The sequence below is a fragment of the Microtus pennsylvanicus genome, chromosome 8 (genome assembly GCF_037038515.1).
Source record: "Microtus pennsylvanicus isolate mMicPen1 chromosome 8, mMicPen1.hap1, whole genome shotgun sequence".
In the NCBI taxonomy this organism is placed as follows: Eukaryota; Metazoa; Chordata; class Mammalia; order Rodentia; family Cricetidae; genus Microtus; species Microtus pennsylvanicus.
In genome coordinates, this window is record NC_134586.1 from 36,340,429 (window position 1) to 36,365,666 (window position 25,238).

Below are 25,238 nucleotides of genomic sequence, written 5' to 3' on the forward strand. Positions count from 1 at the left end.
GAAAAAACTGTGCCCATGTTCCCAAAATATTGTTTATAAATGTTCTTTTACATTTAAAGGGGGAAATGACATAGGTATGAAAAATTTGCATTGGTGTGAATTTTAAGGTCAATTTTGCTATATGTATATGTATTTATGATCTTGATTAAGGTATTGTGATTGTGCAGTTCATTTTTAAAATGTAATGTATAATTAGTAAATATAGGTTGTTAATGGATAATCATTGATAATAGTAAAGCTTGTAGTCATGTGAGTTAGATTTTCTAGATATATAGAGATATACTACAGTTAGATAGGCATTCTTCATATCTTTCAAAGACTACAGAATATGGCATTTAAAATATTTTAATAACTTAGGGCTTTTCATTACAATGAGACATGTCTGCTCCTGGCAGCCTCAATCTACTTCAAAAGGAAGATGTGCATCGAATAGGCTCCTTATGGAGTTGGTTAGCCATTTGGGCAAGAAACTGCTCTTGCCTGGACTGATGCATAAACTGGACACAAAAAACCCACAGAGAGAGGACTGCTAAACTTGCCTAAAGGTGAGATGGTCTTTCAGGGTTCCTGCTTCATAAAAAAAAATTGTGAGACATTCTGCAGGACACAGCAGAAAGTGACTGAACTGTCTTTAAATTTTCCTGCTTCATGAAAATTTCTCTGGATACTATGGGCCTGAAGGCCAAAGATGAATGCCCCAATGGTACAGAGGAACTTTGGATGACTGTCCAGGCAGCGAGATGTCTCTCTCGTTTCTAGAGTTTTGGACTTCTTGTTTGCTTAAATAATATTATATACTTCTGGAGTCTTTGATGGAGTTAAAGAATGGTTAGTTATAGTTATAGGTTTTTTGTAGTTATGATAAAAGATAAAATAGATATAAATATTGTAACTGTAATTCTTGCTTGATAACTGTTTTGTTATATGTAATTTTACTATGTTAAAGTTAAAGCCTTTCTTTTTTGTTTAAACAGAAAAAGGGAAATGATGTGGGAGTGATTTCTTATTAATAAAGAAACTGCCTAGGCCCATTTGATAGGACAACCTTTAGGTAGGCAGAGTAAACAGAACAGAATGCTGGGAGAAAGAAGCTGAATCAGTGAGTCGCCATGATTCTCCCACTCCAGACAGACGCAGGTTAAGATCTTCCCTGGTAAGCCACCTCGTGGGCCGCACAGATCATTAAAAATGGGTTAGATCAATATGTAAGAGCTAGCCAATAAGAGCCTGGAACTAATGGGCCAGGCAATGTTTAAAAGAATACAGTTTCCATGTAATTATTTCGGGGCATAAGCCATGCGGGCAGCCGGGTGCCAAGAATGTAGCCCGCCACTCTGCTCTGTATTACAACAGAGGAGAGAGTGCCCAGACTGGCCTTGCCCTGGTGTCAGACTGATGAATATCTTAAATATCAACATAGAAACTTCATTGAGCAACTGATGGAAACAGACACAGAGACCCGCAGCAAAGCACTGGGCTGAGCTCCCAAAGTCCAGTTGAAGAGTAGGAGGGGTGAGAGTATGAGAAAAGAGGTCAAAAGCATGATGGCTTCACCCATTGAAATAGTTTACCTGAGTTAATGGGAGCTCACCAACACCACCAGTCAGACAGGGAAGGAAATAGCATAGGTCCAAACTAGTCCCTCTAGATGTAGGTGACAGTTGTATGGCTGAGGTAGACTGCCGGACCACCAGAAGTAGCACCAAAATTTATCCCTACTGTTTATATTGGGTTTTTTGGAACCAATTTTCTTTGGATGGAAACTTTTCTCAGTCTAGATATAGGAGGGAGGGCCTTTGACCTTCCCTAAAGCAATGTGCCTTATCCTGTCTGAGGAGTGGTTGAGGGGAGTAGTTAGAGAAAGGAAGAAGGGGGAGGGAGTGGAAATTGGGATTGGCATATAAAATTTAAAAAGATAGTTTGTTTTCTCTTTTAAAAAAATATTTTTTTTTATTTTTTTGGGGGGGAAAGAACTGAACTCCACCCTAGCCATGATTTGAAAATCTTAGTTACATCTAAAAAGACTACTGACATGTCATGGAAAGAGCATTTTAATAATGTTGTTCTTGCACTTGAGCCTAACATATACCCTTTCTACCACAAGATAAGAGTTCTATGATGAATCTAACATTAATATTTCTTCTCATATGTAAATTGCTATCTTGTGATGTATACCTGAATTTTTAACGGTCATGGCACGATCTAAATACCATAGAATAAAGACTGTGATGCTGTCTCAAGAGGATCCATGGAAATTGTGCTTCAATTAATACTAACTCTAAATCATTATTGTAATGGTAAAGTACTATCTAATGGTGATCAAAATGAAGTACAAAATGAAGTACTTCACTCAACTAAGAGTAACAAATGAGAATAAACAGCAATAGGGCGTGGGGTCAAAATCTTTCCAAGTAAGTCCATGTGGTGAGTCTTCAGGACAGCTACTGTCATTGTTGCTGTCTTGACTATATTGGACTTGCTTGAGAGTACTAATACAGCCCACATGGGGCTTTGAAGAATTTCCCATAATCTCCTGAAAGATTTAACAGCAGGGATCTATTGGCCAAATTAAAAGAAAACAGATTGCTTTGTGTAAATCTTAAATAGTCTTCATTTACATGCATTAAGTTGTTCAAAATATAAAATAAATTATAAAGGCAATGAAGCCACTAAACAGATAGGTGGTAAGCAATGTTATTCAATGCTTCTTGGACTGGGCTCTCTAAATGATAGAACTGGCCAGTTGGCTAATTCCACTGCCTGTTTTCTTGTGTCTGTTTTAGTGGTTACTGCATTTTCTGTGAGGTAGAGTTCAGACTTCCTCCATTTCACTTGTCCACTGCAGTTGAATAGCATTCTGGGAAGCTCCCGAAAGCAGAAACCAAAATAACAATCTGTGCTAGACTTTGAACATCAGAGCACCTAAGTTAAGTCTGCCTTCCTTGAGTAGGCTCTACTCTCCCTTAACACTAATGTTGGTAAGTGCTATTGTAGCTAACTCACTTTCCCGACGAGATTCTTTTTTTTTTTAATTGAGAAAAGGAGAAAAAAAAAAAACAAGTTTCCACCTCCTCCCAGCCTCCCATTTCCCTCCCCCTCCTCCCACCCTTCTCCCCCTCCTTCCACCCTTCTCCCCCTCCCCCCACTCCTTTCCCCCTCCCTCTCCAGTCCAAAGAGCAGTCAGGGTTCCCTGCCCTGTGGTAAGTCCTAGGTCCTCCCACCTCTGTCCATATCTAGGAAGGTGAACATCCAAACTGGCTAGGCTCCCACAAAGCCAGCACATTACGTAGGATCAAAACCCCTTGCCATTGTCCTTTGCGTCTCATCAGCCCTCATTGTTCGCCATGTTCAGAGAGTCCAGTTTTATCCCATGCTTTTTCAGTCACAGTCCAGCTGGCCTTGGTGAGCTCCCAATAGATCAGCTCCACTGTCTCAGTGGGTGGGTGCACCCCTCGTGGTCCCGACTTCTTTGCTCATGTTCTCCCTCCTTCTGCTCCTCATTGGGACCTACTAAGGCTACCCACCCAGAGCTGTGAGTGCCTGCCTACCGGGCAGGCCTCAGGGTCACCTGTAAGGGAGCCCTGGTACCTTCAGCTCCGGCGCCAGGCTTCCTGTGCGCTCCTTGATACCGCCCCCCCCCCCTTTGCTCCATTCATCCTGTTGGCCCTGGATCATTGGGCTACTGGCGGCCCTGTTTAGTTGCTGAGGAATCCCATCAGGACGGGTGAGTGTGTGCTATCCAGGGGCGGACTGTCCAGGAAGAGAGCACACCCCCCCCCCAGCTCCTTCTGCAGGGCTGTCTTTCTTTTGCACGACCCAGCCCCCCTAGCACCCCTCCCCAACCCTGCCCTGCTGTATGCTAGGACCAGTGCTCAAGAACAGTTTTAAGCTCTTAACCGACGAGATTCTTAAATCCAAGCCAAAGGGGAGGACATTTTGCTAGCCCTGTACTTCTCTAATGGTACTATACATTTAAGTAATTCTTACAACTCTAAAGCTTTTAGTTGCAAAATCTGGTTAACAGTACAAATTGTTCTACATGCTTCTCTCTAGTATATAAGAAAACTAGTAATCCAATATGCTTTTTTTTTTCTTGTTGAAATGTATCTTTTGCTAGCATCTATTCTGTCAAGCCTTCAGAAATTCAGAACTGGGACTTTCTCACAATGATTTTTTTTTGTAAATATTGGGAGTAGAGACTTCAAGATCTTGAAGATTGCACACAGCATCATTAGACAGAAAGAAAAGAGCAAACAAACACTTTTTTTTCTAAATTTATTGGCTTTGAAGTTACAACAAAAGTGTAATCACTTTCTCAGAAAGTTAGACAGGGATCTTCCTTCCCTGCTCAACTGACCAAGAAATTCTACCACTCGACAGAATTTTCCATATTTGAGTCTCTACTTCTCTATTTAAAACCAAAAATACTTCTTTCCCTCTGTGTTTTTCTCTCCATATAAAAATCTCACATTCGTTTCTTCCTCGGTACACACCTAGGTGGTCATCAGAGGCAAGCAGGCAGGAGAGGATGACTTCCTGTTACCTTTAGATCTTTTCAGTCCCCTACCCCCCACTACCACCACATATCTTTCAGGTGCTGTGAAGTGCGTGAGATGGGGTTGCTGAGATATGTGTGCCCACTGTCTGTTTCTTTCATGTCACAGTAGCAGGCTGGCATCATCTATTTCTAGACCCTGTGCTAACAGTGACAGTCTGACTGTTTGGAGGAGCTCATCCTTAGCAATTAGAATGATTTATTTCTAGGATTTTTCTAAACCAATAGACATGAATTTTCTCAATAAATACTGATGCCTTCAAAATTCAGAGGAGCTTTATGCTGGTTAGGTGGCTTACTTATGTAAATAGGGCAAGAACCTGAAGCTTAGGCCTCAAATATCTGCTCATTTTCAGAAATGGTTAAACATGCTACATGTAAGAGATCTTGAATTGCATTCATCAGGAGTCTTAATGTTTTCAAGACACAGTTTTTCTCTTACAACAATGAGCATTTCAATCACTGTCAGTATTGTCTGGGTTTTAATCAAGCTTCCCTCTTCCTAGGTTATCCTTCATTGCTTTCCTTTGGACAGCATTTTCTGTCCAATTTCTACTTTAATTTTGGGGTTAGATAAGTATCTACCTTTGCCTAGCCACCTGTGTTGGAACATCTCTCAGTTTATGTTAATTGCTTTCCTTCTTTATACATTTTCTTTGAAAGGCAAGAATTGTTTTGTCATGAATATAATTCACAAGCAGTGCTTGCTACAATGAAGGTATTCAGATATATACTGTGAGATCACAATACATCTGGGGTAGCTTCCTGTTCCAGGACTGTCTTCTTAGGAAATCATTTCACCACAACATAGTAATTGTCACTTTAAAAAATCAGAATTAGAAATAATCTCATTGCATCATTTATAATCTTGTGTTCGTAAGGATATTGATAACATGTTAAAAATAGTCTAGGTCCCAAAATATTTCTCAGAGGGTAAGAGTGCTTGCCATGTAACCTGGCTACCTGAGTTAGATCCCTGGAACTCATAGTGAAAGGAGAGAACCGACTGCTGAATATTGCCCCCTCTCCAGTAAATAAAAAATAATAATAAAATAGAAATGTAAAAGATCCTATTTTGTACTGGGCACTATTCTAGATGATATCTCAAAGTTGTTGTAATTTGCATTTCCCTGATTGCTAAGGAGGTTGAGCACGACCTTAAGAGTCTTTTGGCCATTTGAACTTCCTCTGCTGAGAATTCTCTGTTCAGAACAGTGTCCCATTTTTTAATTGGGTTAATTAGCATTTTAAAGTCTAGTTTCCTGAGTTCTCTATATATTTTGGAGATCAGACCTTTGTCTGTTGTGGGGTTGGTGAAGATCTTCTCCCAGTCAGTAGGTTACCTTTTTGTCTTAGTGACAGTGTCCTTTGCTTTACAGAAGCTTCTCAGTTTTAGTAGGTCCCATTTATTCAATGTTGCCCTTAATGTCTGAGTTGTTGGGGTTACACATAGGATGCGATCTCCTGTGCCCATCTGATGTAGGGTACTTCCCACTTTCTCTTCTATCAGGTTCAATGTGTTCTGACTGATAGTGAGGTCTTTAATCCATTTGGACTTGAGTTTTGTGCATGGTGATAGATATGGGTCTATTTTCATTCTTCTACAGGTTGACGTCCAGTTATGCCAGCACCATTTGTTGAAGATGCTTTCTTTCTTCCATTGTATACTTTTGCCTCCTTTATCAAAAATGAGGTGTTCATAGGTTTGTGGGTTAAAATTCGGGTCTTCTATACGATTCCATTGGTCGACTTCTCTGTTTTTATGCCAGTACCACATTGTTTTCATCACTGTAGCTCTGTAATAGAGTTTGAAGTCAGGGATGGTAATGCCTCCGGAGTTAACAACCACTGGTCATTAATATCACTTAATGTCAATGGACTCAACTCACCTATAAAAAAGCACAGGCTAAGAGATTGGATAAGAAAACAGGATCCAACATTCTGCTGTTTACAAGAAACACACCTCAACCACAAAGACAGGCACCTACTCAGAGTAAATGGCTGGGAAAAGGCCTCTCAAGCAAATGGACCTAAGAAACAAGCAGGTGTGGCCATACTAATCTCTAACAAAGTTGACTTCAAACTTAAATCAATCAGAAGAGATGGAGAGGGGCATTTTATATTCATAACAGGAACAGTTCATCAGGATGAAGTCTCAATCCTGAACATCTATGCCCCTAATATAAAAGCACCCACGTCCATAAAAGAAACATTGCTAAAATTCAAGGCAGCCATCAAACCGCACACTCTAATAGTAGGAGACTTCAACACTCCTCTCTCACCAATGGACAGGTCAATCAGACAGAAACCTAACAGAGAAATAAGGGAATTAATGGAGGTAATGAAGCAAATGGACTTAACAGACATCTATAGAACATTCCACCCAAATAGGAAAGAATATACCTTCTTCTCTGCAGCTCATGGAACCTTCTCGAAAATCGACCACATAGTCGGTAACAAAGCAAACATCCACAGTTACAAAAAAAATATTAGTAACCACCTGGGCACTATTCTAAATAAACAATATTGCAAGTCAGATGCAATGTGACTTGTCATCTATAAACTTGTCTCTAACAAGAGAGGAAAGGTATAGAAATAGGAAAGAAGAAAGACAAGCAAAATTCTGTGACAGTAGTACACATGGGATATTAAAAAACCCAAAAGAGAGGCAACCCCTCATTACCTGTGTTAATGAAGGTTGGAGACAAACAAATATGAACATGCCTAAATTAAGTAAAAACATTATTTAAACGATGTTGGTCAATTCATTCAGCCACTGGAGAGATTAGAGAACCCACATCATAGTGTGGAAGTGTGGTTAGACAGGGAGAGAAGTCAGGCTGCTGGAATCAGAGTCTTCAGCAGGCTGCCTCAATGCTATTATAGGCTCTGTTGGACATAAAAATTCAGAGGTTGAATAACTACAGCCAACTGATGCTGGATTCCATGTCTACTGGTAGAAATGGATACTGCTCTTGTGGTCAGTGCTGGTGTCAAGAAAATGGGCTTCCTGTTATTTTTGCTAGTTGTTTCCATGAATCATTTACAGTGGTTATATCCAATTAGCAGAGCATATTCCTGTGAGGCTAGCAACATGAATATTGGGTGTTGTTAGCTTTATCATGATACACAGGGAAACTCCCTTCTGAGAACTTCTGCTGTCATTTGCTATGAGCATACCACATAGACTGGAACATGGCGTATTATTAAAGAGACAAATACATACATTGCTGTATACAACAGCTGAGCAGGTAGCTTAGCAGGTGTATGTTGTACAAGAGTGTATACTGTACAAGTCTGAGGATCTAAGTTCGAATTCCCTTTTCCCACATAAAAAAGAAAGAATCTTTGTATCTTAGTCCTACCACTTAGAATTAATTTATTGTTTCTTTTCTACAATAGTGTATGCAAAAGGTTTACCATATTTTAAATAGTAACCGTATTTTAAATAGTAACACAAATTACCTACCTTGTGAGGCATTTAGTGATTCTATATTAAATGTAGATATTAGGATAGGTATTGTGGTACAAACTTTTAATTCCAGCACTCTGAAGGCAAAGTCTATGAGTTTGAAAATGGCCCGATCGTCATAAGATGTTTAAGACCAGCCAGGGCTATATAGGAGACTATGTCTAAATAAAATATAAAATGTAGATATTAAATATTTAAGACTAAAAGATTCACAATTATGACTTTTGTAACATTTTTACACCATAACATTTAGTTTTTAATGGAAATGTCAATAAATAACATACAACAAGCCAGAGCAAAGAGATTTAGGTATAAATTTAGGGGACATAGAAGAAAAGATGCAACTTGGTGATTCCTTTGTTTTTCCCCTAAAAGCAAGATGAAGGAGTGTAATCCTTCCATCTCTTCCTAATAAGTACTGGTTGCATAACTTCTGCATTCTAGGACCTGAGCTAGATGACAGGAGCACACACTTGATTTGGCCTTGTTGATCCGAAATGCAGATTATGAGACCAAGTGCTGCATCCAGGGCAAAAACAGGTAGGCAGTGCTATCAATTCCCATGATGAGGGTAAGAGTGAGAACGCTCTGAAGTAAAGTGATTGCTGTACAAACTCCTGTTTTCCCATCACTGCCTCTCAAATTCATTGACTCTTTTTCATTGATTATTATGGATATATATATACATATATAAATGCATAGATATGTGAAACATGACTGACTGTGTCTTCTTAGTGTTGCTGTTTTGTAACTTAGACTTCAGGGGTGAACACATTGTACTGGATTACAATTAGGAAACACCTCCCCGGGGAAAGTAATTATCCTCTTTCAGCAATCAGCGGTTGCCTATAGTTCTTGCTTTAGTGGTCAGGCCACAAGAAATTCCTTCCTTCCATATAAAAATACTTAGCTTTGGTTAGAAAATAATTATTATAATACCAAATAAAAAAACAGTTTCCAGTAAATACTGTGACATATCAAAAGGGTAGTCCAAGCATTTTTTTTTTTAGGTTTTAAAAAGTAGACAAGTAGGTTAAAACTGTGTCATTAACAACATGTTAATGCTGGTGTGCTATATGAAAATAATATCATAAAGAAGATATATTTGAATTCTCCAAGAAACTGATTACATCAAACATTAACAGCTTTTTCTGCATTTTTCTTACAGTCCTCCAATCGAATGTGTGTCACAAGATCTGGTACTGACTAGAGTTGCATGTTATAGTAGATGTTAACTTTGGCTTTCACTTAAGAAATCGAATCTTTAACTGATGCTTAGGCCATTTAGGTTATCACATTGGCCTGGATTGTTTTTTGTTAGTTTGTTTTAGTTTTTTTTTTCATAATGGAAGCAAATTTTATTTTGTTCCCTGAAAAATTAGGGAAAAAACAGCTTTGGTTGGCGTTGCATGAGTATCCATTGCAGGGCCACTTATGCAAATGTGGCTCTTTGATAGGAATGACATTATTGGAGAAAATCCTGTTAAAGTCTTCTTTAAAATCTCAGCATGATGTAGTGTCTGCACTCAGGTAAGTCTCCCAGAACAAAGCCCGAGAGGAAGGTTGTTGCCAGAAGAAAAGATGCCTAGTCTTCCACGTGAAAAAGTCCCTGTTGACAAGTGAAAAATGGGTTTGTGCTTGATAACACCGTCCTCTCTTCCAAAGGACCCATATTTGATTTCCAGCATCCACACAGCAACTTATAATTGTGTGTAGCTCTAGTCTGAGGGGATCTGATACCATCTTGTAGCCTCCTAGGGAATCAGACATGTGTGTTGTGCATACATGCACACCGGCAAAAGCCCCATACACATATGAGTAAATAGTTTAAAGGACCCAGTTTAAGTGTGGATTTTCCCCTCTGATGAAAGTATCTTCATGTGTTTACCTGGCAGAGATACCAAAGAGCTCAACCCTGTTTTGTCACTATGAGCACTTGGGACATGCTTCCCTTCTAAAGTAGCCTCTGCCTTAGGCTTAAGGATCTCTTAAGCTTTGTGGTGAAAGCATTCTAAAATCAATATACATACATGAATAGTAATTCTCAGAATCAAACTCCTTAAAAGCAATGGAAGTTAAATCTTTGAGACTGAAACCCATACATATAAAATATATCCAATCTTGTGTGTGTGTGTGTATGTGTGTGTGTGTGTGTGTGTGTGTGTGAGAGAGAGAGAGAGAGAGAGAGAGAGAGAGAGAGAGAGAAAGAGAGAGAGATTCTAGCTCATTTCTCTTCCTCTTACTTATATGGTGAAAACCAACTGAGAAAAATAACTCTACTACCAAAATAATTTGCAATTATGTCTGAAAGCAGACTATCAATTTCAGTCATTTTAAAATTTTTCAAGTTTAAATAAATATTTATAGGGTCTTAGAGTGGTGCACTAATATCCAGGTGTGTCTGGGTATTAACTGCTCCCCAGTACAGCATCTCATTCATTATACCACTGCAATGAAGCAGCCTTCATAAATCCCATTCCCTCTGTGTGGAATCTGAGGACTGGAGTGGTAAATCATGTATCAGATGTTTACAGTGCAGAAGTAAGAGAGTCCATCACTCAAATCCAGGTCATTCTGACACTATATAAGTGGATTCCTTATTTCTATGACATAACACTTCACTTGTATGTGAGGAATGTGAACATCCCAGGTTCTTGTAAAAACTGGGCAGGTGCGGTGGTTTCATGTAATCGCAGCATTTATAAGATAGGGAAAGAAATCTTCAAGGCTAGTTGGCTAACTAGACTTTCAGGGACTGCCAAGCTCTGGGTTCAGCAAGGGATCTTTCCTCTTTCCTTGATGAATAAATACAAAGTGATCAAGGAAGGAGCTTGATGTCAACTTACACACACACACACACACACACACACACACACACACACACACACACAGAAAGTGGAACAGAGAGACAAAGAGACACTTCCACATGTGTGCTTACATCTGGAACTCTACATACGGGCTTGCACACCACACATATGTGAATTTATATATATACAAAGAAACAAAGGAATCCCACAGCAATTAAATGAACTTTTAACCTCATGTTTCCTCTAAGTCACAGTGGATGAGCTCAGTCCATACCATGTAAACTGTAAATTCTCCCTGTCTCTTCTTTCTCCTTGTTTATCAGAGAAGGGTATTTATGAAGCACAAACCAAACTTACTGTTATTAATTACACTTGCAACATGGCACAGATGGCTTATAACCATGCTCTGAATACTACAATATTTAGAACTAATCATGACATGTCACCAAATCGCCCATGTTTCCCTCTCTGTCTGCTGCAGCAGGTAGCTATTTTTTAAATCTCATCCCCAAGGAGCATTTTCTCAGGTTGAAATATTTTATTTGAAATGACTGTCCCTGACCCGATCTTGTTTTTGAGTTGAGCACTTCAATATATTGCTAGTTAAATGCATAGTCTGGAACATGCATACAATATTACAAGTCATTCTTCTTTGCATTATATTAAGGAACTCTAATACCATATCTTATGCTTCCAACCAATGACACCAGAAATTGCAACCATATAACTCTCCCTGAGACCTCTCTATAGAACACAGTATCTTATAATGTCCTACTGAATATTCAACATAATAGTGACCCATGAAAACACTGAGTTTTTTGTGGGAGAATAATGAGCATTGTTTTGCTTGTCCAATACAAAATTTAGCGTTAAAATTGGGATCATTTTTAGTAATTAAACATTTCAGGATGGTGGATGGGTTTTATTTCTGAGCTACTGTTTTACATGCAATTTCTCTTGACCTTGCCTAACTTACTTATTTCCATTAAGATATCTCAGACATTTCTCTATGTCAACCTTATTTTGATCAAAGCAAGTTTGGAAGAGACAGAGAAAGGAATAAAAATAGTCATTACAGTGATTAAGTATCTCTTTGAGGACTCATAAAATCTACTCCTAATGAATTCTGCATATCACAGCCTGTTACAAGGACAGAGTTAATATTTCCTGCCAGATAAGAAGGCTTCTAACTGAATTATGGTAGATATTTTCTATTAGGACCACAGCAGTTACAGCTGTTGAATGAGAGACACATGTCCTCCAGTGAGAGTCCTAAAGATGTGTTCAAAGCCATAGGATGATCAACCAGAAACACCAGGCAAATCCAAAACAACAAAGGAGGTTTACATATCCATTTGAACCTAGAACTGATAATTCAGATGACTGTTGTTGGTGATCTATGACTATCTCAGTCAGAAGGCAGAAAGTAAGAAGGACCCAGACGGTCAGTGACACTTAAAATTGCATCAAGTGTTCGTGCTGTGAGTTGAAAATGAGATTCTCAAAGAAACTTCTCTCTGCAGTCATGTGCAGGTTTATCAGCCACATTTACTAAATATGTCTATAGTGAAGGGTATTGTTCAAGTCACTGTCATCAAGGTGAATGAAGTATTTCCTCTTGAAATGGATCTTCTGCTCATTCACTGCTGGCTAACTACACTGGCCAGTTACCAATTTGATTATTGAATAAAACTCTCATAAACAAAACTGATTATTTTGCCTTAGCATAACTTCATAGAACCAGGCAGGGTGTGGGTAACTAAAATTCTAGCACCTAGAAGACAGAAATAGGAAGGTCAAAAGTTCATCGTTAACTAAATGGTGAGTTCAAGGATAGGCTAGGTTACAAGAGACCCCCATCAAAAGGATATCATAAAAAGAAACACAAAGCAGTTCTCAAATTCATTATATACATAAAATGTAAGACAGCTGGCAAACCACCAAAGCCCTTTGACTTTAATTTGAGCTGAATTAACAAATTTAAGAAAACCTATTCTTAGTAAGTGTTGCTAAATAGAATTGACTTCTTGAAAACAATCTCAAGTTCAAGCTCTACTTGCCTAAATACATTCTACCTCCTGGTTAGTTTTGCTTGTTTCGTCTAAGTCATTCAGAAGCACCAGACACTCTTACAAAATCAGGGTGGCCCTGTGAAGGTGTTCATATAATTCTAAACAGTTCTCCCCACTTAGGAGAGAGACCAAGAGGAAATTGAATCATGGATGGACACAGACAGTCACATTTTCTAACTAACTATAAACAGATTGGAGGTCAGCTCTGTATGTCTTAGGCAGGAGCTAGGTTCCCATTGTAGTGTTCATTCTGATCACGTAGCCTGTTGATATCAAGGCGCTGCAGTTCCACATCTTTGAAAACCTCCTCAACAATAACAATATGGTATAGTTGAAAGCCTCAAAGTCACAATTGCACGACTCAGGGGATATGAGATCAAGGGCATGGTCATTATGATGTGTACCATTTACTTAAAAATAGCTCAAGAAAACACTGCAAGAGACAGATGATTGAAGAGTGTGAGTTTGGCAATGAAATCACGTCCTACCTGCCTCTTTGGAAATCTGTGTGAAGGACTCCACACCTTTCTCTCCATAGCTTCCTTCAGATGCAAGAGTAGACACATAATTCCAGCCCAAAGCCTTTACAATGTCAACCATGGCCTGAGCTTGAAAGGAATCAGGTGGGACCACTCTAGAGAAGAAGTCATAGCGCCGATCGTCACTGAGCTCGGGAGCCGTGGACGCGTAACTAATCTGAGGGATCTGAAAGGACAAGAAAATACCATGTGAGAACACACCAGCAGGGTGTACATACTCATGCACACTTAGGACAAGCCACTCAGAAGACTGGACTAGAACAGTGTACTGCTGGATGAGTATTCTTCCCAGTTATAATTTTACAAGTCCATACCACCTAGAGGCACCCAGACCCTTCTTAAAAGTAAAGAGCACTTTCTTTTGTGTCTTCCTGTTCTGCATTCCCTCCTTAAGACAAGGAAGTGAGGATAGCAGAGTATCAGTAAGGTAATCATCGTGGAGAGTTAAAATCAGTGGCTTCATGCATCTACTAAGTATTGTAACAGGTACAAAACCAAAAGCAGCCCAACTGCCTTGTATCTAGTAGCCAGTGTAGTCAACAGAGGCTATCGTTCCTCATGAATATCGTGAGACATTAGCACAGAGTCTTGAAGACTTCTAAGAGTATATCAACGTGAGTTCTATGTGGTGATTCATTCCCCAAATAACATTAAATAATATGTCTTAGTAGTGCTCTCAGCCCAGGTAAGGGCATTCCCTGGTACAAACACTTCACTCTGGTACAGTGGTTCTCAAATAGTGGGTTGAGACCCCATTTGGATGTCACATTTCACATATCCTCCATACCAGATATTTACATTACAATTTATAACAGTAATGAAATTAAAGTTATGAAGTATCAATGAAATAATTTTATGATTGGGATTCAGCAGAACATAAGGAACCATATTAAAGGACCAAAGTATTAGGAAGGTTGAAAACTCCTACTCTAGAGGTTCTCACACTTGGAAGGTCATCTCCAAAGCTTCGCACATTCTTTTTGAGTGCTAGGAGGCAACTGGCATTCCTGTTGTATGCAACTCACAAGGATTTGGGATTCGCTTATTTTCCCATTAGTGCAATATCAGTTCCTCTTACATGACTGGAATCTATTTAGTTGTTATATTGTTATATAGTGCTTGTACCTATGAACACCAAACTAGGAAACCACAGGCAAAATTAGATATCAAATTCTCCTCTTCTCTTTTAGGGTGTGGAATTAATTTTGGGAACTATTTTAAATTTAATTACTTGGTGACTTGGATGCATTGATTTTAAGTTAAATCAAAACCTACAAAGAGAGGATGTGTAACATATATAGTGTAGTCTAGTGTTTATGTCTGACTAGTACATAAACATATGAACATGCACGCGCGCGCGCGCACACACCATCTCAAATACCCTAAGAAATGCCCTAAGGGAAGTTAAAATGTCACTATTGATAACAAACATGGCTTGGGACTTGGCATTAGCGGAGTTCCCTGTGGTAGTTACCTCTACAATGTATTCTACCTCTCTTGCTATGTGACCAACTTGTTCTCTCTTCTAATTTCTAGAAGATTGTAATCTTCTAGAAATAATTAGCAGTACAAGTAATTATGTGCAAGAATAATAAACTGAAAATATTGACATGAAAATTCTCCCTTTATTATATTTTCTCCAGTATCTAAATAGAATTTTTATCTTTGCTTAAACTGATCCAATAACTCATCTTTTTTGCCACAAACATGCCAAAGACAAACTCACTTTGACTTTCTAAGTTTAGAAAATTCTATTCAATATTAGCTATTTCTGTTTTTCCAAGTTATTTTCTTCTTTTGAAGCATGGCTATTACTGCTATAAAGATCACTTCTTACCCCACCTTTAAGGTTCAACATTCGCCTCATACAGACCGCGAAAGGTCAGATTTGCCTTGCTCCCCAACCCATACTTCTGATTGGCCCCAGCATTGATGAGAAAGCTCTCTGCCTTGAACTTAAAGCACAAACCAATGCTAGGCATCCCCAGTCTCCTGCTGAGGTCTTTACCTGAGTAACTAACTTAATTGCAGGGCTATCGAGGGGCACTGGGAGTAAAATGAAAGATCAGCAAGTGCTGGGATCAGAGCTGGAATCACTTGTTAGCTAGCACTTCTATGGCAGTGAATCAGTAGCATCATCAACTGTTCCCACAAGGCAGAAATGTGCGTTGTTCATCGTGATGCCAATGCAGAGTGGGTAGTCCATACCCTGGGGGATATTTATGAGAGTACAGGAGAGTATATTACGCTAACTAAGATTATCCATTCTCCATATTTAACTTTTGTGGTTTTGGGAGTGTGATATGTCCCATACAGACTCATGTATTTTCATTACTTGGTCTCTAGTTGATGCAACTCTTTGGGGAGGTTCTGGGACCTTTAGGACACTGATCCTTGGGGGAGGAAGTCCATCACCAGAGGTGGGCTTTGAAGTCTTATAGCCTTGCCCCACATCCTGTTTTCTCCCTTTTCTGACTGCATGAGTGCCTGACAGGTCACTTGGCTTTTCCACCATGGTAGACTCTGTTCCCCTCTAGAACTCCAATCCCAAATTAATATTCTCCAAATTTTCTTTTTATCAGAGTACACTATCAAAGGAACAGAAAAGTAATTAATATAATTTCCAAAATTCTCTACGGCACAGGTTAGCCTTCTCATCTGTGTACTAAGGCAAGGTAATAGTTTTACATTTATTACAATAATGACTATGTTAGAAATAGCATCTATTATATCCTGAACTCTTTATTGTATACACAACATGTGCTATGAGTTTCATAGGGAATCCATCATCTGGTCACGAGGAATTATTCTTCAGTGTACTACATCATCATATACTAGATTATGCTACATGGTACTATATTTTTATTAGCTTGTTTTATAGAAGGAGCAGGCCCTGAGCCACAGAGTTCAACCATGAACTCACAGTACAGAGCTTTAAAGTTAATAATCTTGCTCAAGCTTGAAAATGGACTATGAAAACAGCTGAACTCTTAATTATGCTAATTTACAAAATTTCATTAAAATATTTAGTAATATGCATAACAGGAAAGCCGGTGGATTATTAGAGTCTAAGAAGTGGGTATCTGCTCACAGCATTAAGTATATCATCACTGAAAGTCAATTTATGACTCATTCTGAGACAACTGTTTAATCAATTTGTTTAAACACCTTGGTGAAGCTCATACAAATACGTTAGCAGTTTGGGCTATGTGTGTGTTTATAGTTTGGAGGCTTTAACTATTAGAGAAAGAAAATCTTCATTGATAGTGCTTCAGGTAGAAACATGGTGGAGAGAGGAGTGGAATTTGATAGAGTTTTCCTTACAAGAAATGAAAAGGTACAAGGCAAAGCATGTCAAGACATTGCCATTAATTTTCACTTGATGAAATGAAGGAGCCTTGTGATGACGCACAGATGTTGTCCCTTCCCAAATTCTCCCTAGCTCTGAAAGTGTGGTAATAAATACATAGTCTACTACTACTCAAATTTTCATTTACATTGCTGGAGAGAAACATCAGAATTATAGAATAATACCACAGAAAATCACCTTCTAAACTATGCACCAATTACAGCTATAAAAATCTTGGTAAAATAGATTCCTTTCTTCACTATCATCTATCTTTAGACAATGATTGCTATTTGAGGTCTATCCCTTTCAGGATACATAAAAAAGAGTCCCCAGTCTAAGACCCAAATTTCTATTCAGGACCACGCACACCTCCTCTTCAATATTTTACTTACATCAACACCTGGCATATAATGATCCTGGAATAAGGAATTAAAGATCAAATGGATTTAACTTCTGAGATCAAAATGCATTACACAAAAATAATCATTCTCGCAATAGAGATCAAAGAATGGAGGAATGTCTACAACTGTGATACATGTTGCTGCATATTTACACAACAAGGAGGTCTTGTGCTTAGCTTCTTGCTTTCAAGCAGATTTTCAAGTTTATGTAGTCATTGTTTTGAGAATAATTATAATATTTAATCATAGAGCTAAAAACGTCTTTTATTGCATTATTTATTCATCATGATAAAAAATTCACCTATCACAGAAGAACGATTCTGTTAATGATGTGTATAAAATAGGATTAGAAGCAACTGCAACCTACTCTGTGTGGAATAAAATTTGGAATAAGTTTTTGCTTTGTTTTAGAAAATTAATGATATATTATTATTATTGAAAAATGTGGAGAGTGAAAACTAAAAATACAAGATAATTTTAATCTCTGGCTTTCTGATAATGTTTTGTTAAATCGTTTTTGTACCTTTGCATTTGAATACACACATGTGTGACAAAAACATGAATTTCATTTTCACCTCCTTTCCATGCACCTTCCTCACCTACCTCTCCCTCTCTCCATCCCTCCCCCCTCCTTTTCCTGTGTGTATGTGTGTGTACACATAATTTTCTGTAACATAGACATTTAGTCTCAGCTCACATTGCTAAATCTTTAAATCTTCACAACCATTCAAAATAAAGAGAAATCCTCAGAACTAATTGAGTCATTGTGTCCATCCATCAGGTTTCATTAGAAATTTCAAGGTTGTACATTCCAAGTATCAGAATATTCATGGTTTTTCAATGAAATCTCTTCGCATTATTTTACGTTGGTCAATGAGATAGAAAACCAACTCAAATGCTTTCCTTGATGTACCAACACTTTCCCTTAAAGCAATGATTCTCAACCTGTGGTTCAAGATCTCTATAGGGGCACATATCAGATATTTCTATTATGTTTCATAACAGTAGCAAAATTACAGCTCTGAAGTAACAACGAAGATAATTTTATGGTTGGGGGTTAGCACAACATGAGGAACTGTACTAAAGAGTCACAGCCTTAGGAAGGTTGGGACCCACTGTACTGCTGATCATGCTTTGCTTCCCTAAAGACTGCTCATTCTTGCTGTACACTCAATTTTTCTTTTTAATTCATTACTGTTGGGGTGTGGGGATAGCCACACATGCCAGTGAACATTTCTTGAGACCGGGAGACAACTATGTGGAATTGGTCTTCTTCCACCTCTTGTGGGTTCCAGAGACTGAATTTAGGCCAGTAGGCCCTAAAGTCAGGTGTCATTCAGAGCCATCTCACTGATCTACATATATTAAATACTGAGGTAATCTTTTGATATTTGAAATGTAACTTCTAAGTAAAGTTGTTAGTTCTCAAATCTGGGGCCAGCGCTTAACTATATTACCCCTTAAGGGATCAGAGTTTGTTAAAACTCTATTAATTCTTACATGTGCCTTCTTTTTAACTGACCTTTAACAAATATTATGAGCAATCCTATATGTGTATTTTTGATATACACTTCAGAATAACTTAGAATAAGTTCTAAAATTTGCCCAAATTACCCATTAAGATTTGATGAGAATTGCATTATAGCCATACATTAGGTTAGAAATTAGATTGTATAATGCTGTATCTTCACTTGTGCGAATGGTGAAATATTTTGGAAAGGATTAGGAGGGTAGAATTGTTGGAAAAGGTGTGTCATTAGGGATGGGTTAGCTTTGAGGTTTCAAAAGCCCATGTCATTCCTAGTTAGCTGCTTTTCTCTGCCTCTTGTTTGTGGGTCAGATATGAGCTCTCTCAGCTACTGCAGCAGTACCATGTCAGCTGGCCTCCTGCCTTCCTGACTCTCATGTTGGTCATGTATTCATCCTCTGAAACTGTGGTGCCCCTATTTAAAACACTTGCTTCTATAAGTTGCCTTTATCATAGTTTTTTTTATTTGTTTGTTTTGGTTACAGCAATAGAAAAGTAACTATGACACCCTCTTGAGTTGTTTGTCAGACATGCCCTGAAATCCTCTAAACAATACAACCTATTACCAGTGCTTTAGTGGTCCACAGGAACTTAATGATAAGATCTTGGTATTGAAAGTACCACTTACTTTGTTCATAGGGCATGAAAAAAAGCTGGTGCTGAAACAGGAGCTTCTTCTGTGCTGCATAACTTTCAGATACATAATGGCATTAGTCAGGCTGCTGAGGGGGAAAAATCATCAGCAATCTCACCTAGCTATGACCTGTCAGTTACAATAAGGACTGGTATGGCTAGATGTGCCCATAGGTGTAATAGTGAAACAGACTTTAATGGGGATAAACATTTACTTTGTGTGAAAACCTGTGTATTTTACACCTGGCCACCGAGCCATGATTGGTGAGCTCAGAGGTTCCAGGGAGGAACCATTATTTTAATAAGAAGCATAATATCAAAGTGCCCTCAAAATTCATTTATCTCTACCATAGATTCTTGCAAGTTTCAGATATCACCAAAGAAGTTTCTTTGTGCAGGGATTGGTAGTTAAGGCAGAAACTCATAAATGGTCAGTGTGCAAATAATAAGTATCCATCAAGTTTTTAAACATAAAAGGATCCTTCTTACAAATATTATACCTGTCCTACTAAGGCTTAGACACCATGTGAAAGAGGGACAGGAAAGATTAGGTTATAAGATCCAATGGTCTGGGAAGACCAAACTGAAACAATGTCTTCTGTATAAACTCATAAAGTAGTGGTTGTCTATACAGGACCTGCCCAAGATCAAACCATTCAACATTCCAAATGAGAAAGTGAGGGACTTATGAGAGTAGCTGAGGAGCTACTCATAATTGATAGCTTTTGATTGAGGGAAAATTAGTTTTTCTTTAAAAATAATGCTCCAAGTAGGTCAATCAAGCTCTAGTTAAATAGTAAAATGGTCATAAGTAATTGAAAACAAATACTGGAGTTGGTATAATATAAAAAATTAAAAATATTGAGGTGGGATCGGGATATTGAGGTTGGAAATGGGAGAAGTTAGGAGGAAGAATCCATACTGCATATCATTTAAAACATTATATATTCATGTGAACTTCTCAAAGAATTAATAAAAATATATTGCAAAAATTTCATTCATTCATTTCCATTATTTATTCCTAGTAATGTCAAATAATTGTCTCTATGTACAGTTTGCACATTGCTTATTAAGTTTCTTTCAAAATAATTTTATTTTTCTTGCATTATGTATGAGGTAAAATTGATATTCTCATTTATCTTGCTTGTAAGCACAAATATATTAATTTTGCTTATTTATTTTATAACTTGGATCCTTGTTAAAACTATTATTAATTTGAGAAGCTTTCGATTTATTTTCCTGGGATTTCCAAGTAAACAAATCATATTATAATAATGTATTACTTTACATTAAATCATTTTTTGGATTATGTATAAATATGTTTGACCATGTGCATATGAGCATACAAGTATTCAGGTATCCAACAAGTCCTGATAAAGGCATTGGATGCCCTGGAGCTGAAGTTACAGGTGGTTGTGAGCTGTCTTGCACAGGTTTTGAGAAGCTGAGTTCAGATATTTTGAAAGGACAGTATGTGTTCCTAATTGCTGAACAATATCTCTGCTCCTATTTTGCTTCCTTAATTAAGTACATCACCTAAAAGTTTTAGAAAATATAAGACATAGTGAATGGGGCAAATTGATATTCCTCTCCTGATTATCTAAAGCTAAATATGTTCCTTATGTATTATAAAAAGACTTTCAAATAGAAATCAGAAGAATTTCTAAGCCATCTAACCTACAGTCTTTCCCTTATATATAAATTTATCACTTTTTCAACAAAACTCAATGGTGCCTTTCCCAGTTTCTGCCACTATGCTTTTCCAAGTTTCATGGAAACACTTACTTTATACTATTAATACAGGACATTGGTACAGTAAATTTTGGCTGCTAAATTGACTGGATCTAAAATCAATAATGTGGTCAATTGGTATTAGCTCTTCTTTGATATTCTGCTAGAATTCTTTGCTGAAACCATATATTGGGATCTTTTTAAGTTTGGAGACTTTTGATGACTGCTTCTATTTCCTTAGGGGTTATATGTCTATTTACATTATTTATCTTTGTATTTATTTAACTTTAGTATGTGATACTTATCCAGAAATTTATTTATTTTTTTAGATATTCCAATTTTGTGGAGTATAGGTTTTTGAAATTTGATCTGATAATTCCCTAGATTTTCTCAGTGTCTTTTGTTGTGTCTCTCCTTTCATTTCTGATTCTGTTTGTTTGGATATTCTCTCTCTCTCTCTCTCTCTCTCTCTCTCTCTCTCTCTCTCTCTCTCTCTCTCTCTCTCTGTCTTTTGGTAAGTTGTATATGTGGGTTTTTTTTTTAGGCTGATCTCTAACATATACAAAGAACTCAAGAAACTAGACATCAATATACCAAATAATCTAATTTAAAAAGAGAGTACAGATCTAAATACAGAATTCTCAACAGAAGACTTGCAAATGGCCAAAAAGCACTTAAGGGATTGCTCAGTGTCCTTAGCCATCAGGGAAATACAAATGAAAACATCTCTGAGATACCATCTTACACCTGTCAGAATGACTAAGATCAAAAACACTAATAACAGTTTATGCTGGAGAGGATGTGGAGTAAGGGGGACACTCATCCATTGTTGGTAAGTTGCAAATTTTTACAGCTGTTTTAGAAATCAGTATGGTGGTTTCTCAGAAAATTGAAAATCAATCTATCTCAAGCCCCAGTGATATCACTCTTGGGCATATACACAAAGGATGCACACTCATACCACAAGGACATATGCTCAGCTATCTCATAGCAGAATTATTTGTAATAACCAGAACCTAGGAACAACTTAGATGTCCCTCAACTGAAGAATGGATTTTATATTTATATATATATATATATATATATATATATATAATTATTATGTATATAATTATATATATATGTGTGTGTGTGTGTGTGTGTGTGTGTGTACCATATAAATATGGTACATTTACACAATGGAGTATTACTCTGTAGGAATAAAAGAAATAAGAAAGAAAAAAAGACATCTTGAAATTTACAGACAAATGGATGGAATCCTCAGTGAGGTAACCTAGACCCAAAAAGACAAGCATGGTATGTACTCACTCATAAGTGGATATTAGACATAAAACAAAAGATAACCAGCCTACAGTCCACATCTCCACAGAAGCCCAGAAACAACGAGGACCCCAAGGGTCCTCATGGATCCCTGAGAAAGGAAAATAGACAAGATCTCTTGAATAAAGTTGGAGTGTAGGAGAAGGGTGAGGGTAGAAGGGAGGGGGAAGGGTAAAATGTGAGTGTGGAGAAGAGCATGAGGGATTGGGAAGGTCAAGCTGACAGAAAGGGAGAACAAGGGAAACGATATCTTGATAGAGGGAGCCATTATGGATTTAGTGAAGAATTTAGCACTAGGGTAATTCCCAGGAATTCACAAGGATGACCCCAGCTAAGAGTCTAAGCAATAGTATAAAGGGTGTCTTAACTGCCCTTCCCCTGTAAGCAGATTGATGACTACCTTAATTGACATCATAGGACCTTCATCAAGTAACTGATGGAAGCAGATGCAGAAATCCACAGCTAAGCACTTGGCCATGTTCCTAGAGTCCAGTCATAGGGAGGGAATAGTGATAATATGAGCAAAGGGATCAAGACCATGATGGCGAAACACAGACACAGCTGATCTGAGCTAATAGGAGCTCACTGACTCTGGACTGACAGCTGGGGAACTGGTATAGGACTTAATTAGGCCCTCTGAATGTGGGTAGCAGTTGGGTGTCTTGAGCAGTTTGTGGGGTCAATGACCGTGGAACTAGTATTTATCCCTAGTGTATAAACTGACTTTTTGGAGCCCCATGCCTGGAAGGATACTTTACTTAACCTAAATATATGGAGGACAGTCTTGATTCAGCCTCAAGTGATGGAACAGACTTTGTTGACTCCCAATGGGAGACCCTCCTTCTCTGAAGAATGGATATGGAGCGCAGTGGAAAAAGGTGGGAGAAGTGTGAAGAGGAAAGGGAGAAGGAACTGGGATAGTATGTAATAAAAAAAGATTTTTTTTAAAGAGAGAACTAATACAATTTTCTGTGGGGTACATGATTGCTATTCACTTCCTTTCTGTTAGGTTTTTTTTCCCATTTTGTTCCTTTCTTCATCTTAGAAGCATTTCAGTTCATATAAAATGTATTTGCATGCTCTGAGCTTTGAGTGCAGCATCTAAAACAGTAACACGTCCTTGCCAAGCCCAAGGTCAAAAGGCTTCTCTAGAATTGTTAACACTAAGGATGTTGGCCATTTCCTTAAGTGTCCGTTAACCACTTTTAGATTCTTCTGTTGAGAGTTCTCTGTTTAGGTTTGTACTCCATTTTTTTTGTTGGATTATTTGTTCTTTTGATGACCAATTTTTTGAGTTCCTTGTCTATTTTGGAGATCAGGCCTCTTTCTGATGTGGGGTTGGTGAAGATCTTTTCCCATTCTGTAGGCTGCTGTTTTGTCTTTTTGACCATGTCCTTTGCTTTACAGAAGCTTTTCAGTTTCAGGAGGTCCTATTTACTAATCATTTCTCTCAGTTTCTGTGATACTGGGGTTATATTTAGGAAGTATCTAAGCCTTAGCAGGATAGGTGTAATATTTGTAAGAAGGATCCTTTTATGTTTGAAAACTTGATGGATACTTATTATTTGCACACTGACCATTTATGAGTTTCTGCCTTAACTACCAATCCCTGCACAAAGAAACTTCTTTGGTGATATCTGGAACTTGCAAGAATCTATGGTAGAGATAAATGAATTTTGAGGGCACTTTGATATTATGCTTCTTATTAAAATAATGGTTCCTTCCTGGAACCTCTGAGCTCACCAATCATGGCTCGGTGGCCAGGTGTAAAATGCACAGGTTTTCACACAAAGTAAATGTTTATCCCCATTAAAGTCTGTTTCACTATTACACCTATGGGCACATCTAGCCATACCAGTCCTTATTGTAACTGACAGGTCATAGCTAGGTGAGATTGCTGATGATATTTCCCCCTCAGCAGCCTGAATAGTACCATCATGTATCTGAAAGTTAGGCAGCGCAGAAGCTTCTGCGTCAGCCCCAACTTTTTTTTTTTTCATGCCCTTTGAACAACGTAACTGGTACCTTCAATACCAAGATCTTATCATTAAGTTCCTGTGGACCACTAAAGCACTGGTAATAGGTTGTATTGTTTAGAGGATTTCAGGGCATGTCTGACAAATAACTCAAGAGGGTGTCTTTGTTACTTTTCTATTGCCATAACCAAAACAAACAAATAAAAAAAACTATGATAAAGGCAACTTATAGAAACAAGTGTTTTTAATAGGGGCCTACAGTTTCAGAGGATGAGTACATGACCATCATGAGAGACAGCAAGGCAGGAGGCTGGCTGACATGGTACTGCTGCAAAATGAGAGCTCATATCTGACCCACAAACAGGAGGCAGAGAAAGAGAGCTAACTAGGAATGGCATGAGCTTTTCAAACCTCAAAGGCAACCCATCCGTAATGACACACCTTCTCCAACAATTTTACCCTCCTAATCCTTTCCAAAGGGTTTCACCATTGGGGACCAAGTATTTAATTATATGAGCCAAGGGGGGGCATTCTCATTCCAACCACCACAGGGAGGTATCCCATACCTGGAATTCAGGTGTTTACATATAAACCAGTGGTTTCTGAGGGGAACATTATATCATGTGTGTGTGTGTGTGTGTGTTAATTATAATTCAATGATTTTATGTGAATGTCATGGAATATCTTGCTTTGCCGCTAGGTATAGTATTCGGGGCTGGTACTGTGGTTTCTTAATGTCTGCATAGTGTTTGACTATTACCTTCTGGCTTTCATTATCTCCAAAGAGAAGTCAAGTGTAATTCTAATAGGTCTGCCTTTATATATTACTTGGCCTTTTTACTTTTCATCTCTTAA

At 38.0% G+C, this 25,238-nt stretch overlaps 1 protein-coding gene across 3 annotated transcripts in view; it reads right to left on the reverse strand.

Annotated features, from left to right (window-relative positions):
* The window catches only part of Grm7 (glutamate metabotropic receptor 7), an 888,724-nt gene that overhangs the window by 585,462 nt on the left and 278,024 nt on the right, over nucleotides 1-25,238 (reverse strand). For all 3 annotated transcript variants that reach the window (XM_075983271.1, XM_075983273.1, XM_075983272.1), the window contains exon 2: nucleotides 13,395-13,611. In XM_075983271.1, the coding sequence (XP_075839386.1) occupies nucleotides 13,395-13,611 (217 nt within the window). The remainder of the gene's footprint in view (nucleotides 1-13,394; nucleotides 13,612-25,238) is intronic.